Source organism: Anabas testudineus, chromosome 16 (assembly GCF_900324465.2).
Source record: "Anabas testudineus chromosome 16, fAnaTes1.2, whole genome shotgun sequence".
In the NCBI taxonomy this organism is placed as follows: Eukaryota; Metazoa; Chordata; class Actinopteri; order Anabantiformes; family Anabantidae; genus Anabas; species Anabas testudineus.
Genome location: NC_046625.1, coordinates 22,810,639 through 22,825,780, shown reverse-complemented (window position 1 = coordinate 22,825,780; position 15,142 = coordinate 22,810,639). Strand labels below are relative to the sequence as shown.

The following is a 15,142-nucleotide window of genomic DNA, read 5'->3' as shown; positions in this document are numbered from 1 at the left end:
TAACATTTAAATGACTGCTGTTCTTTATTTAATTTTTTCACAGGTCCTATCATTGGGAGAAATCACAATGTATTGTGGACAATATGATATGGCACAGCCCTGTTCAACATTCATTTAATACAAATGTTGAATGTCATTGAATGCAAATGCTCTGTTGAGAACTGTATAGGGGACAGCAGTATATACAGTGGCAAGAAAAAGTATGTGGAATTTCATGGTTTTCTGCATTAATTTCATCAAATGTTATCTGATCTTCATCTAAGTCAAGACTATTAACAAATACAATGTGCCTGAAATAATAACACTGTAGCTGTGGATCAGACCTGCACATTGTTCAGGAGGAATTTTAGCCCATTCTTCATCTTCCCCCTAATCACTGCAATGATTGGGGTGAAGAGTCATATGTATGTTTCCTCCAACATACATATGACTGGAATGATGTTTTCGTGATGACATGCTGTGCCCTTTTTACACCAAATGTAGTGATGTGTGTTCTTTTCAAATAGGTCAATATACTTTAATCAGTCCACAAAACATTTTGCCAATACTACTGTGGAGTGTCAATGTGCTCTTTGACAAACTTCAGATGTGCAGCAATGTTCTTTTTAGTAAGTAGCAGCTTCCTTCGTGGTGTCCTGCCATAGGCACCCTGCTTGTTCAGTGTTTTAGATACTGTAGACTCATGAACACAGATGTTAGCCAGTTCAGATGATGCCTTTAAATCTTTGACTGTCACTCTGGGTTGTTTCTTTACCTCATTAATGAGTGTTTGTTGTGCTCTTGGGGTCATTTTGACTGGCCGCTCACTTCTTGGTAGAGTAGCCACAGCCCAAAGTGTGTCTATTTGTAGATTGTTAGCCTAAATGTAGACTGGTGAATTTCTGCAGTCTTTGACATCACTTTGTAACCCTTTCCAGCTTCATCAATTCTTGATCATATCCTCTGAAAGCCTATTTTAGTGAGACATGCTCACATGCCTCGCCAAGTGTATTCTTGTGATGAGCCAACTCAAAAAATTTGAGTAGTTTTTGTCAGTCAAAGTAGCTGTAGTCCATACATCCAAAATAATTTTCTTAACTTATGCTAACTCTTGAGTCAATTAGCTCTTTTCAGGTCATTATTCAAAGGGTTCACATACATTTTCTTCACTAGTTGTGGTTGGTCAATGGTTTTCAAATCCAGCAGTTGGAGAAGCATTAAAGAAGTGTTAGAACAAGTAGAGCTTTAAATATGGACAAGCATAAATGTAAAAAAATGGATAATGTAACGCGTACATATTTCCTTAACTGGGTTGCAGGAAACATTTGCGTAAAGCTCTTCTCAGAGAATACAGCATTCAAAAGACCATTAGACTTTCATTTGGATTGACTCTGACAACCCATTCTCTACCTTTCTCAGCCTCCTCTCTTCTTCACCTTCTCTGCTCCTCTCCACTCCCCTGTCTCTCATATTTTTAATATCCCGTTCTCAGAGAGGAAATCATGTGGCTAGTACCAGGGGACACATAGCATAGCTTTACTGTGGAGGTTAAGAGACACCTTGTGGCCCCATGGGTCCATTACACACCAGAACCCCATTACATGTTATTGAGGACTGTGAAGTAACACCGTTAGCACTAACTTAATGGCATGCTGATAATAGATTTGTCTGTTAACGTGGAGGATACATATTACTTAACAAAAAGAAAGTTACATTAGAGAAGATTGAAAGGTAGAGGAAGACAGCACAGATACACTGACAGACGCTCTACTTGTGATGACATCTTTGATCTCTCCATCTCTATGGTGTACAGATGTGCAGCTTTTATGTAATGTTGTTTGACAAGATGCTGATGCAGACACATGACGCCCGTGAGTGCAAAGCCTCCAGGGACTCTCATGCATCTCCAGAGTGGGCTCATTAATCTCTCTGTTTGCTTTCTTTTGGTGCTATTTTTACAAGTCTTGTCCACCGCTGGTCTTTTCATTGTGTCTGATCTGTGACAAGCCATCTGCATGCTTAATCAGCTATCCCAGTACGCTGATCAACAACGAGTCACAACTGAAAGACTGGTGGAATGACAAACACATGGATCACCAAAAAAACAAAAAAAAACAGCTGCCTTAAATAGAAACACAGCTTTGAAAAACAGTGGGACAGTGTGAAGGGAATTGAGCACTTCTCATTCCAATCTAACTACTCTGGTATTACAGCTCATCTGCAGTCTCATAGCCTGAGGAAGCGGCCTTGCATGTTATCATGGCAGTGTGTAGCAAGTCCATTTTCCTCTTTAATTGCTTCTTCATCAGCATTACAGCAGCTGACTGGAGTGTTAATGTCCTGCTGTGCCACCCACCATCTTCAACAACAAAGAACTTGTATCATATACTTGCTTTTCTGTCTGCACAAAAGACGCACATAACCAACACAACAACTGCAATTATGTCAAAAAAAATAAGACCACCATGGCTTCTTCATATATAACACTGCTGTGTTAGACTTATAATTAGACTCCAAAAACATTTAGACCTAATGTTTTCACTAGAGGTGCAGATTGGAATTTAGCAGACACACAGACACAATGTTCTTAACACTATTTTTGTGTTTTTTAAGCAAGTTGAAAACTGCTTTCAGCTCATTTTAATCAGTGTTTTCAAAATCAGAGAAACCATTTCAGAAGCTTCTTCTATATTTTCTTGCTTTACAGAGACGTTCATACAAACTGGCTGAGCTCGTTTAGTGCATAGACGTGTGTAGGTCTACAAATACCTCCTTAAACTGTAAAAACATGATAATATAAAATTTAGACTTACAATAGTTTACGATAGGTTTTAGCAAAATACCCTTTTTAGATGGAGCTAAAGCAAAAAGAGGCAGCTCGTGATAGAAAAGTGGAGGAGTGTGGCTGTGAGTGGAATCTCATCCTCCCACTCTCACAGCATTAACAGCTGGCCTCTCAGAGCAGCAAACATCACGACTATCAAGGGCAACAAAATGAAATCAGCAATTAGCCACACTGCCTCAATTTAACTAAGTAAATTAATCGTTTGGGTTCTCATGAGAGAATTGCTGTTGATGGTGATGTCAGACCATATATCTGCCGGTCTTCATCACATTTTTGTTGTGATTTTACACTTTGAAATCTCAGTTATGAGGCTGTAAGATATCCTGCACAACAGCACTGATGCTCCCACATCACGGATCTAAGAGTTGTCAAATGAAATCATCAAAAATGTAATCCCAGTTAGTGACACCTAGCTGTATGAAGTGGTCCTTACTGAACATTTGTCGACTTTTTGAATAGTTTATTTATGCTCTGTTGTTAGCTGATGCTCTTTACGTAGTAACAACCATGAGAGACACCAACTGGAGCTGGCAGCTGGCTGTCTGTGGACAGGGTGAGCCCTGCAGCAGAGCAACAGCGAGCAGGCATGGCCTAATGGGACCTGATCAGGAGCTTAGGTCACTGCCATCCCAAATACAGCCATGGTATAGCAGACATCAGTGCTACCTCACCTTGGATTACCAGCTTGAAGTGTGGCTATAACACACTCTGACACCTCAAAGCAAAGCCTCGGCCATAGCATTTCAATTACCTACCTTTCCCCGCTCACATGGATCTCAACAGCACAGTGCAAAACTGGGCCCCAAGGACTCCCAGCGGGCCACAGTTTGCCCTGGTTTTCAAACGTATATTCCTCCAGACAGCATAGCAGAATTGCTTTTTGTTCTGTTGCGTCATTTTTATGGAATTGTCATCTGAATAAATCGCTGCTCAAAGCATGAAACTGGAAGCAGTAGTGAAGTGGAAGGGTACCAGCACAGCACATACACCTCCACATCAGTGTAAGTGAAGAGGTGTTATCTTCATAGGGAACTAGTAAAGGCTTTAGTATGTTTCAAACTAATTAGGTCTTTGAAACCTACCTGTTCTGATTGTCCACATTCAGAGGTTAGGGCAGAAAAGTAGGCCTTTGAATAGAGGGGAAAGATGGAGTGAATTGTTCCTTAATAATACTCCCCAGTAGGACTCCCCCACCCACTTTGACTTCAAGAACAAATAGATAGTAGAAAGATCACCTTTCTGAATATTTCAACAAAATCTGAGATATTACAACCTTGTAACAGTAGAACTCACAGCAGAGAAGCTCTATTGGATGTATGAGGTTAGATTTGTACAAGTATACCTGATACAGTGGCCAGTGAGTGTATCTGAGCTGCTCTTCATGGTGCTTCTCAAAACTGTCTTCCTCTTTACTCCTGGTCAAGCTGCAACAGCTTCACAACAGTTGGACAGCTGCTACAGCCTATCAAGCCCAAAGTGATTTAGTTGCTTCTCAATGAGTGGAATTTCATCTAAACAGTTGAACACAAATGTGTGTCAGACAATGTGGGGCTTCACTGGCAGTGGAAGACAGTGTAGAAACACTCAAAGTGAAAGTTCTGCATTCAAAAGGGTTCTGAAGTAAATGTACAAAAGTATGAACTCAAGTACAAGTAAAAGTACTGTTTATGCAAAATGGCTCATTTCACATTATTAGATTTGATGTTATTGGACAATATTTATCCATGCATTATATTTGGTTTGTGACTTTAATGTTACACCTAATAACTGACATGTTTTTTTAACCTACACATGTATAAGATGATATGTTTAGAATCATAATGGTAATTTGATTGACTTTGCATACTTCAGGGAGGCTTGGGAATTTGCTTGCATATAGCAAAACTGTAAGTTAGATTGACTGACAGTTGGGCACTTAGTTGTGTCTCAGTCCTTCATCTTTATCCCCAAGGTTTGCAATCAAATCCAGACATTCAGTGCAACTCAGACATTCAGCCAGTGTGTGTGAGGCAGACGGCTGCTGGTTGTAATGGGCTTTCTCTTGGCAGTTCAGAGGCCTGCTGGGTACTGACCTCCATTTAGATTCCCATAGAGAGAGAGCAGCGGATAGCCCTGTGATGAGGACTCCCCTCAAACCCGACCAGGTCAAAGACTCTCAATCAGCAGCAAATGTCTCAATGTGACTGTCTGACACTGTCTGTGTGTGTGTTTGTGGTCTAAGCTGCAGATGCTGTTTGGATCTACAGGATATAACTGTAGAGCTTATTAATATTAATCTCAAGAGGCAACATTTTTGTTAATGTTTGAAAAGAACTGTTAATGGATTTGAATGTTCTGAGCTGCTTGAACACCGTTGTATTATTTATTCTATGTTACCGTGTTATATTGGGTAAAACAGCAGCAGTCCTAAGTAGGTCCAAGTAGGTGTCTCTCTTTCTCTGCAGTTTGACAAAACATTGGATCTGGACTCACTTTTCAACACCCCAGAGCCCACTGCTCGTTGCTTTCCCTTACATATCCTCAAACTGTTTTCTTTCCTCTCTAACCTCTCTTACCACATCTGTTTTCAGATCCAGCGCTCCAGAAACAAGCAGATGAAGGAGATGTTCCCAGAAGGTTTTGGGATCCACCATGCTGGCATGCTGCGGTCTGACCGCAGCCTGATGGAGAGCATGTTCTCAAAAGGCCACCTTAAGGTGCTGGTCTGTACTGCCACACTTGCCTGGGGAGTGAACTTGCCAGCACATGCAGTTATCATCAAGGTCCTTACTATTTAACTTTCTTTGTTTTAGTTTGTGTCTTTGACCAACTAGTTGTTGGTTTCTTGTATATTCTGTAAACTTTGCTAAATTACTAGGCCAGCAAAATAAGTAACCGCCCCAAGACTTTAGACTCCTTATTTTTTTGCCCATAGCTGATAACTTAAATCTTTAACATGAGCTCACAGATACATACAGTAGTATAATTATTAAGGTAAATCTCAGTAGTCTCCTATAGCAGCTAGCCACTGTAATGTAGTTGCAGTACATGTGAGTACTTGCTACAGGTATTTAATGCTCATACTATTACTGTGAGAATTACAATATGAGGGCAATTTATTATAATGGCACTATATTTACTTTGATTGTGATTATGTATTTAAAATACACAAAAGGAGAAATAACGTCATTTGAATGAATGTTCGAATTATTCACATTAAATGTAACTGACTTAATTATAGTACTACATTATAGCATATTATGGTGCTTAATCTTTTTATCAGTGTGACACTGTTTTAGGCTGAAAATATTAAACCAGAAATGCCTGTTTTTATCTGCTTACGTGTTCACTTTTCTATCCTCTGTTTCTATACAGGGTACACAAATCTACGATGCCAAGCGCGGTACCATGGTTGATCTGGGCATCCTGGACGTCATGCAGATTTTTGGGCGTGCAGGTCGTCCCCAGTTCGACAAGTACGGTGAAGGCACCATCATTACCACCCACGACAAGCTGAGTCACTACCTGACCCTGCTCACTCAGCAGAACCCCATTGAGAGCCAGCTCCTCAACAGCCTGGCCGACAACCTCAATGCTGAGGTCAGTCTCCACACACGCTGTTTAGACAGGACTAATACTTTCTCTTTATTCTTTGGATCCTACACCTGACCATGCTTTGGTTCTTTTCTGGAAAAGAAAAGGAAGAAGTGAAGAAGTATGACATGGATGTGTTTCATACTATTTCATTTTAGAGGGACTTTATTTACATGAGGTTCCTGTTATGGACAGTTATGATTTGGATGGGTGGGGGCTAATGATTGTTTCACCTTCTGACTAAAGTCAAAAAGATAAATGCAGAGCACTTGGATTTAGTGAAATGGATCAAAACTCAATGGATGACATGTACTCATCTAAGTATAGAGTACATTTCATCAGTTAGCAGGACAGTAATCCTAAACAGATGGCTAAAGCAACCACTATATTAATGTTGAGATGTTAGACTTGAATAAGAACTTCAGCACACAGTGTGATGTGCTTTAACTAGCGATTTGGAGAGAGTTACTTCTGAGGATCAGTATCATGTTCTTGGTTCAGGGGTAAAAAAACAACTTGACCAAGACATCCCTAGTTTTAAGATAAGATAAAATAAATGTAACTGATTGTTACAATAATAAGCAGTTTTCTCAAATGAAATAAAAGTACAGGTTTACATTTTGAATTAATACACTAATGTGTCCTTGAAAATGTAATTGTAGTCATTTAGGCTAATTCTATAACTCTCTGTGTTTTTTTAATTTCTTTTCCTTTGTTTTCAATGTCTACTGAGAATGGGTTCAAAGCTTTGGCAGTGTTGATGGACAGAAACTTGACTGGACCATTTGTGTGTAGTCTCTTGAAGTGGCCACTAGGTGGTGGCAGAGACTAGTGATAGTCATTATTTAACCTTTGCTGTTTCAGGTTGCTCTGGGGACAGTCACAAACGTGGAGGAGGCAGTGAAATGGCTCAGTTATACTTACCTATATGTTCGCATGAGGGCCAACCCACTGGCTTATGGCATCAACCACAAGGCTTATCAGGTTGGTGAACTAGTGTTATCTCTCTCTTGTGCAGCATATAGTATGAGACGTAAGTGGGTAACAATACCAATCATTGTGACCAACTGAGATGCTTATAGTGCATATATCACATGTTGCAAAATGGCATTTTTATAAGCTAATAATAATTAATAATTCTTTATTTCTCAAATTCTTTATCTTTCATTATTCTTATACTTGTATAAAAATATAGAAATGAGAAGACTGATTAATACTTCATGAGGAATATATTGAACTAAATATTAGTAGTGGGAAAACATTATGTAATATTATTCAAATTGTTTCAGATGGATCCAGGCTTGGAGCTGTACAGGAAGGAGCTGGTGGTGGAGTCTGGTAGGAAGCTGGATAAAGCCAGGATGATCCGCTTCGAGGAGCGCACAGGCTACTTTGCCTCTACTGATCTGGGCAGAACTGCGAGCCACTTCTACATCAAATACAACACAATAGAGGTAGATTCTGTATTAGAGGAATGCCTTGAAGGAATTCCTTCAAACATTTATTGGTACTGAAATGTCCTGAAATGTTAGAGCTCAACATACGTCAAAGTCCCCAGAGGCAGATCAGTTGCTGGACGTTTTGTACAGAATTTCAGTTTACCTTTAGATGAGCTGGCAGTAGTATACTATTTTACTACAAATCCTATTTTGCTTTACTTCACATACATGTAAGTAACCTATACCTCTAAAGAAAACCTTTTAAGAAAAAATGTTACTCAGTTCTACAGCAAGCAGATATTTTATTTGTTTATGTTATTGTAACGTAATGAGTCACCTCCATAAATGCTGTATCTGATTAACTGTTGTGTTGTTTTTGTGCATTTACACCTTATTTAGGGAGTCACTACGTTGGATATTATGACTTACGACTTTACTTTGTTAACCTCCTATATGTTTTTTTCCTTCACCTGTGAAGACTTTCAATGAACTTTTCAACTCTCAGCGGACAGAAGCTGACATTCTCAGTATAGTGTCCAAGGCCGAGGAGTTTGAACAGCTCAAGGTGAGAGGTCGTCACAGAGAAACTATCGCTATATCTGCCATGGTTTCTAACACTGTAATTGAAATGTGCTATACATCAGTCTGCATCATGTTGGTGATGTTGGCAGGTTCGCGATGAGGAGATGGAGGAACTAGACCAGTTGCTGTCTAACTACTGTGAGCTGCCAGCTGCAGGGGGGGTGGAGAATGGCTATGGAAAGGTCAACGTTCTGCTGCAGACGTACATTGGCCGAGGAGAGGTGGACAGCTTCTCTCTCATGTCAGATCTGTCGTATGTGGCACAGGTGAGGAAAAAGGAACAGTACCACTCCAGGTAACACAATGTAGCTCCAGACAGAATGAAAAGGAAAACCTGTTTTTGATTTAGGACTGAGATACACAGAAATAGATACTAACAGATTTGTCTGCTCAACACTTTTTAACTAATTAATATTAAAGTTTATTGATTGATTAACTGGTTTTTAATCTTCACAAAACCGTTGAAGTAGTGTCATCACAGCCTCCTAAAGCCCACGTAACTGAAGATAACCACCTTAATATTATAGAAGACAAAAATAACCCACCAAATACCCATCACTGAGAATCTGGAGCCAGAAACCTTTCTAGATTAAATATACTGCATGACTTAGATAATAAAGAATAGACCATTGTTAGCTACTGTTGGATGTACTCCTCTTTCTTGCACCATTTATTTTCTTTTGCAACTGCAGTAATATCTGATATTAAAAACACTTTGTAAGACTCACCACTAAATAAATTTCAATTACAAAGGAGTGTCCAAAACATCCATAATATTGAAATATATTTCAATGAGCATATTTCACAGTCACTACAATCATATGCTTCTCCCTACATTCCCATTTCATCCTCTTCATTCTTAGGGCTGATTCCTTCTTTACATTAATACGACTGATGTCAGCTGGGTGTCAGTTGAGGATTTTAGGTCAGGTTCACAGTTTTACACTCTGACAGCCACAAAGTGACCAATGCTCTCGCTGACGAATGGTTTTAGCAGTTGTCCAACTGTTGTAAAGCTGTTGAAATATGACCACACTGGAGTAAAGAGAAAGACAGTTTGCAGAAGAACCTTGGACAGTCCCTCAGATACACTCACTGGCCACTCTATTAGGTACACTTTTACAATCTAATATAATCTGATCCAAGCGGCTCTGCCGTATATTTTATTTTTTACAGGATTTAGTTTCTGTTTTTTGTTCTTGTTTTTTAAGAAACTGGTAGAAAGGTGATGATTCTACTATGTGTTTAGTAATGAGGTCATAGTGGGTGTTGGAATCCTACTGGAGTGTATTGTCTTAAGTTTATGCATGAGGGAAGCGCTGTATTGTATTGCATTAGATTGTACAGGTCTTTTTAATAAAATGGCCAGTGAGTGTGTAACAGGCATTTCTGTACCTGTGAAATCTGATTGCCCCAGGTAGAATTTTGCTGAAGAATGTATATTGGCTTTGTACAAGAGCACATGTCGATGACAATAGGCTGCAGGCGGCAAGGAGTGGAGTGACTGGGTGAAATGACAGATCATTACATGGAGCAATGTAACACAAAGTGGCCCGCACAAATCTACAGGACTCCCTTAAATTCAGACAGTTCAAACTGTAAAACTGAGCTCCGGTGCCTGCTTGTCTTTGTCTCACCGAGCTGTCATTCCCCCTGACAGGGATACACTAAACAAACAAGAAAAAAGAAAAACAGAAAGTGTCGGCTGCACTTAGAATCTGTCAGCCATGCTTCTAAAACAAGTGTGAGGTAGAAGAGACATCTGGTTACTGAGCTGCTGCTGGTACAGTGAAAACTTTCCCTGATTACCACGAAACATGGGTTTAAACATGGGAGTAAATACGCTACCACGATGGCAGTATTAATATATAGTTTTGAAATATGGTGAAGCAGGTAAAACTTGATTGTACTATTTCACATTTGAGTTGAAATACTTCTCTAGTACCAGTTTCTGTAGTGGGAGAGTTTCCTTTGTGTAGCCAGGTCTCTCAGACTCACTCAGCCATCAAGCAGAGCAAAACCAGATTTCAATGATTTCCCATATTCAGTCCTCACTAGACTATCAGTTCATATTAATACATGATCAGATCAATCACTGCTCGACCAGGTTTGAGCAGTTGATCAGTGTGCACCGCTGCTACCTGACCTTTCCTCCAGAACTGACACCAGCAATCCATCAGTAGGCAGCTGTGTCCAACCTGGACTTTCTCACCCAGCCAGATGCTCTCATGATCAGACGTGATTAATTACCATATACAGCGTGATACCATACAGCTGCTGCAAGTGACTTCAGCTCCAGTCCTAACATGTTTCACTTGTTTTATTCCAACATAAACCTTTTATGTTGGAATAAACAATATGTTTCTACACATGTATTACTAATATGTGGAGAGTTGTTCCAGGGTAAATGTTCATACATCTGTTTTATCTTGCTCTTGTCACTTCTCACAGAACTCTGCACGGATTGTCAGGGCTTTGTTTGAGATAGCTCTGAGAAAGCGGTGGCCAGCCATGACCTACCGACTGCTCACCCTCTGTAAGGTGATTGACAAGCGGCTGTGGGGCTTTGCCCACCCTCTGCGCCAGTTCCCCAACCTGAACCACGTCGTACTGAACCGCTTAGAGGAGAAAAAGCTCACTGTGGACAAACTGAAGGAAATGAGAAAAGATGAGATTGGTAAAAAGAACTGAATTCCAGCTTCATTGGGTTTTTTTACCATAGTGTAGAAAAATACTAAAATACAGGAACAACAAACCCACATGTCAGATGAAAAACTACTGTCAGCTAACACATTCGTACAGTACCTTTACAACTTAAATTTGAAATAAAACACAGCTCTGCTGAGTATTAGTGATAACACACTAACGGCAGCTGTATTGTTCCCAGGTCACATGCTTCACCATGTCAACGTTGGCTTAACAGTCAAACAGTGTGCCCATCAGATCCCCTCCATCATGATGGAGGCCAGCATCCAGCCAATCACTCGAACTGTTCTACGTGTTCGCCTCACTGTCACACCTGACTTTCACTGGAATGACCAGGTAAATATGGATAATATACAGTAATGTGGCCTGCTGCTGTCTTCCAATAAAAGGTTGTCGCCTTACATTTATTTTACTAAATGATAAAACTTCTATTATATGTAAATGAATCAGGGTAGAGGACTACACTACTGTGTGTTTTATTAGTGAGTAAGCGAGTACCATTTGACTTAGATATTTATACAACTTTGATAATCTGACCTCCAACAAATAATAAACTTAACTCAATACTTGCAAGACCCTTAGCAAAGAGGGTTGTTTCATCATTGTGTACATCAAATACAGCAGTTGATCTACTTGAAAGACTTGGAAGGAGCATGGAAATCACATTTGCATACATTGATGTATTAACAAACAGCATCAATCAAAGTATTTCCATTAACAGTATCAATACAGGCCTTTGCAGCTGCTGTGTTTCAGCACACCACTGTTATACTGATGGCTCCTGCAGATGTTATTAGTGTATGAGTTACTATGCGTTTCCCTGCTTCTCGCTGTGACAGAGACAGAGTAAAAGGTGAAAGGATGAATCCAAGTGCACAGTCTCTGTTGTTTCTGAAAACACTCAGGCACAAGCTGCTGGTCAGACAGCCCTCAGCATCTGTATGGTTAAAGTCCCACAGGGGTCATTCACACTCATTTCCCTTTCATTCTGTGTAAAATACACAAAAGAGTTTATAGAGACTATTTCCTGTGCAACAAGTAGCCCATGCCCACTTTTGACAGTGATTTTTATAGGTTATCCAGAATAACAGGAAATGGCTTCTGTAAAAATATCTTGGCACATTTTTGTTTTGTTTTTTTCCTGATGACACCACAAACTTAATTCTGTTCCCTTCCACTGTACAAAGAATAACTCAGAGACAAATATCTCAAAGGTAAAATAATCTGAAGTAAAGCAGCACTCCATCACTCTCCTTCTTGGTCAAATAGCTCTTACATAGACTGGAGCCGTGCCATGCTGGCTACCACAAGTGTGCCTTGAATCCTGAATAAATCACCAACAGTGTCGCCGGCAAAGCCCCACACACCACTGCACCTCCTCCTCCATGCTTCACAGTGGCGACCACACAGACACGGCAGTTGGAGCCAAAAATGTTAAATTTGAACTGGCCTAGTGTCTATTCGTTGTGTTTCTTGACCCAAAGAATTATCTTCTTCTTATTGATGACATTATCTGGGGGAGTTTTTCAGTTCAGACGAAGATCTGGTTGCACCACATTATATTTTTGGCTAACTTCTAGCTCCAGAGCACTTCCAGATGACATAATCTGGAGGGGTTTTCAATTAGATGTTGAGCATTACATGCAGATGCTAATGATTAGATCATTAGCATTTGAAGTTGTTGTGGCTCAGGATGTGATACCAAATATATTTTCAGTAGGTCCTAAATTAGTGTTTTAGAGTTGTCTCCTCCTGTCTGCTAGGCAGCAAACCCACACACACCAAAACTATTATATACTACTACAGGGCCAGTAGAACCATGGTCACATTTTCACAAAGGAGGAAAAAGGAGCAGCTCCTCCCATGCAGTTATTCTTACAGCCATACAATCTCCATCTGTCCTTGAGAGTCAGAATGCCTCCAGTCCTCTCCAGCATGTCCCATCTCAGTGGGCAGAAAGGCCGGAGGAAATCATGGGAAGCTTAGTCCGGAGTTGGTAATGGAATCTGAGTGGAACAGGAAGCTCATTGTAGCGGGGCTGAATATGAAGATGAATGTTTATGTCCGATTAGCAATGCATGCTGCAATCATGGGAGAGTGGTAATGGAACACTGGCTGGCTTAGCTCTGATCCGGCTGCAGAGCCAGGACACATGTGCCGACACATGAGCCGCCTCCCTGATGGCACCCAGGAAACAGACCGCACTCACTCATTATGATACACACTCCCACATTCCTAACAATAGTATTTATTATTCTTCATTCTAAGATTAAACTGTATTGTATTAAAATGTATCTATCTGTTTTTTTATACACTTTAGTGTGTAAATACCTGAATTCGTATTCTTAAAGAAGTGACATGTACAGCAGAACGTACACAAACAACTCCCACTTTGATGTACCACTGCCACCTGTGTCTCTAGGTTATCTAGTCAGTTATGGTCTAAGACTTATTGATTGAAATAAATTAAACATGGCCACCACCACCACCACCATCACCATTAATAATGATCTTTAAGTTGAAACAAGACCCAAAACAAGTCAACAGGTTTTAATGCAAACCTCCAATTATGAACACAAGTCTACCGGATTACCAATAGGCCCTTGAACATAGATCAGGTCAAGGGTATTAACCCATTTAGAATACTTTGAATTCCCAAGAGCAATTAATAATTGTGAAATGCAAGAAGTTGGTTGTAGGCTCAGACTGAGTATAATGGGCAAGAAGAGCTTTGGTCAGGATCCAGAAAGGACGACTGTCTGTCAAGTCTATCGATCTTTCTTTCCAGGTCTATCTAGTAACACATTTTAGGAATGGAGTTGATAGGTATATAAATAATTCATGAGGTAACAGTGTATGAAAAACAGCAGTCTTTTCCCATAATGAAAAAAAGGTTTTTAATCACTTAGAATTGGAATTTATCTTGTGTTGAGCAATGTTTTTTTTTACTGGATGCAACGACCCATCTTTACTTACAGATTGAGCCTGTGTTGGATGTTCCTTTAAAAGGAAATCTCATTCAAAAATTCTGTTCTCCTGTTGTTCAGGTCCATGGGTCAGTGGGTGAGCCGTGGTGGTTATGGGTGGAGGATCCTATCAATGATCACATCTACCACTCTGAGTACTTCCTACTGCAGAAGAAACAGGTTTTTTTCTTGTTCTTTAGTTGACACGGAGACTGAATGTTCGATGTGTGTTTATGTGTCATGTAACTTGTGGGTGTACTCTATGTGTGCCCACATTTTCCTCCATCCAGGTTGTGACAGGAGAGCCTCAGCAGATAGTGTTCACCATTCCCATCTTTGAACCATTGCCCTCCCAGTACTACATCAAGGCAGTGTCTGACCGCTGGCTCGGGGCTGAGGCTGTCTGCATCATCAACTTCCAGAACCTTATCTTACCTGAGAGACACCCTCCACACACTGGTACACACACTTACATTCAAAAACACATTGATGTGCTCACAGTGAGGATTTAATTTAACTTGTATTTAAATTACTGATAAGTAGCATCTTAGTGTATCACAGTACCAACAGTTATTGTTGGATTGTTCAACATTTCCATTGCTAAAAGTCAGACTGATCAGTGCCTACTAGTCCAGGTGGAATATGTACTCTGACTGCACCTAAGGAAAAAATACTTCATAACTTTCTTGTTTATGTATTTAACTCAAAGAAGCTGAAGTCAGTGGTTTAGTTTATATGATTTAGAATTTAGATTTTTTATTTTATTTTTTTCACTTTGATCCACACTTTTCAACACGTGTCATTCACATGTTAAGCTGCACTGCCATAGTTAATGTGCTTTCTATATGTCCCACAATGTGCTCACTGTGTTATTAGTTAAACACGTATTAATTAAACACTTATGTCATTAATGATATGTAACTATTGTTGGTGCTAAAATATAAGTAGATTAAACCTATACAGCAATGTTCCCTACTGACTGGTAAGAAGTGGCATTATTTATATATATTTTTGGAAGATTTTAGATAAAGATGTTTACCTCAGATTCTGTA

General features: G+C 39.9%; 1 protein-coding gene across 2 annotated transcripts in view; it reads left to right on the top strand.

Moving 5' to 3' along the window:
- Nucleotides 1-15,142, top strand: part of ascc3 (activating signal cointegrator 1 complex subunit 3) — a 110,734-nt gene that overhangs the window by 71,639 nt on the left and 23,953 nt on the right. For both annotated transcript variants that reach the window (XM_026370689.2, XM_026370688.2), the window contains exons 15-24: nt 5,395-5,586; nt 6,179-6,403; nt 7,262-7,381; nt 7,687-7,851; nt 8,315-8,401; nt 8,508-8,684; nt 10,870-11,095; nt 11,306-11,460; nt 14,172-14,270; nt 14,381-14,549. In XM_026370689.2, the coding sequence (XP_026226474.1) occupies nt 5,395-5,586; nt 6,179-6,403; nt 7,262-7,381; nt 7,687-7,851; nt 8,315-8,401; nt 8,508-8,684; nt 10,870-11,095; nt 11,306-11,460; nt 14,172-14,270; nt 14,381-14,549 (1,615 nt within the window). The remainder of the gene's footprint in view (nt 1-5,394; nt 5,587-6,178; nt 6,404-7,261; nt 7,382-7,686; nt 7,852-8,314; nt 8,402-8,507; nt 8,685-10,869; nt 11,096-11,305; nt 11,461-14,171; nt 14,271-14,380; nt 14,550-15,142) is intronic.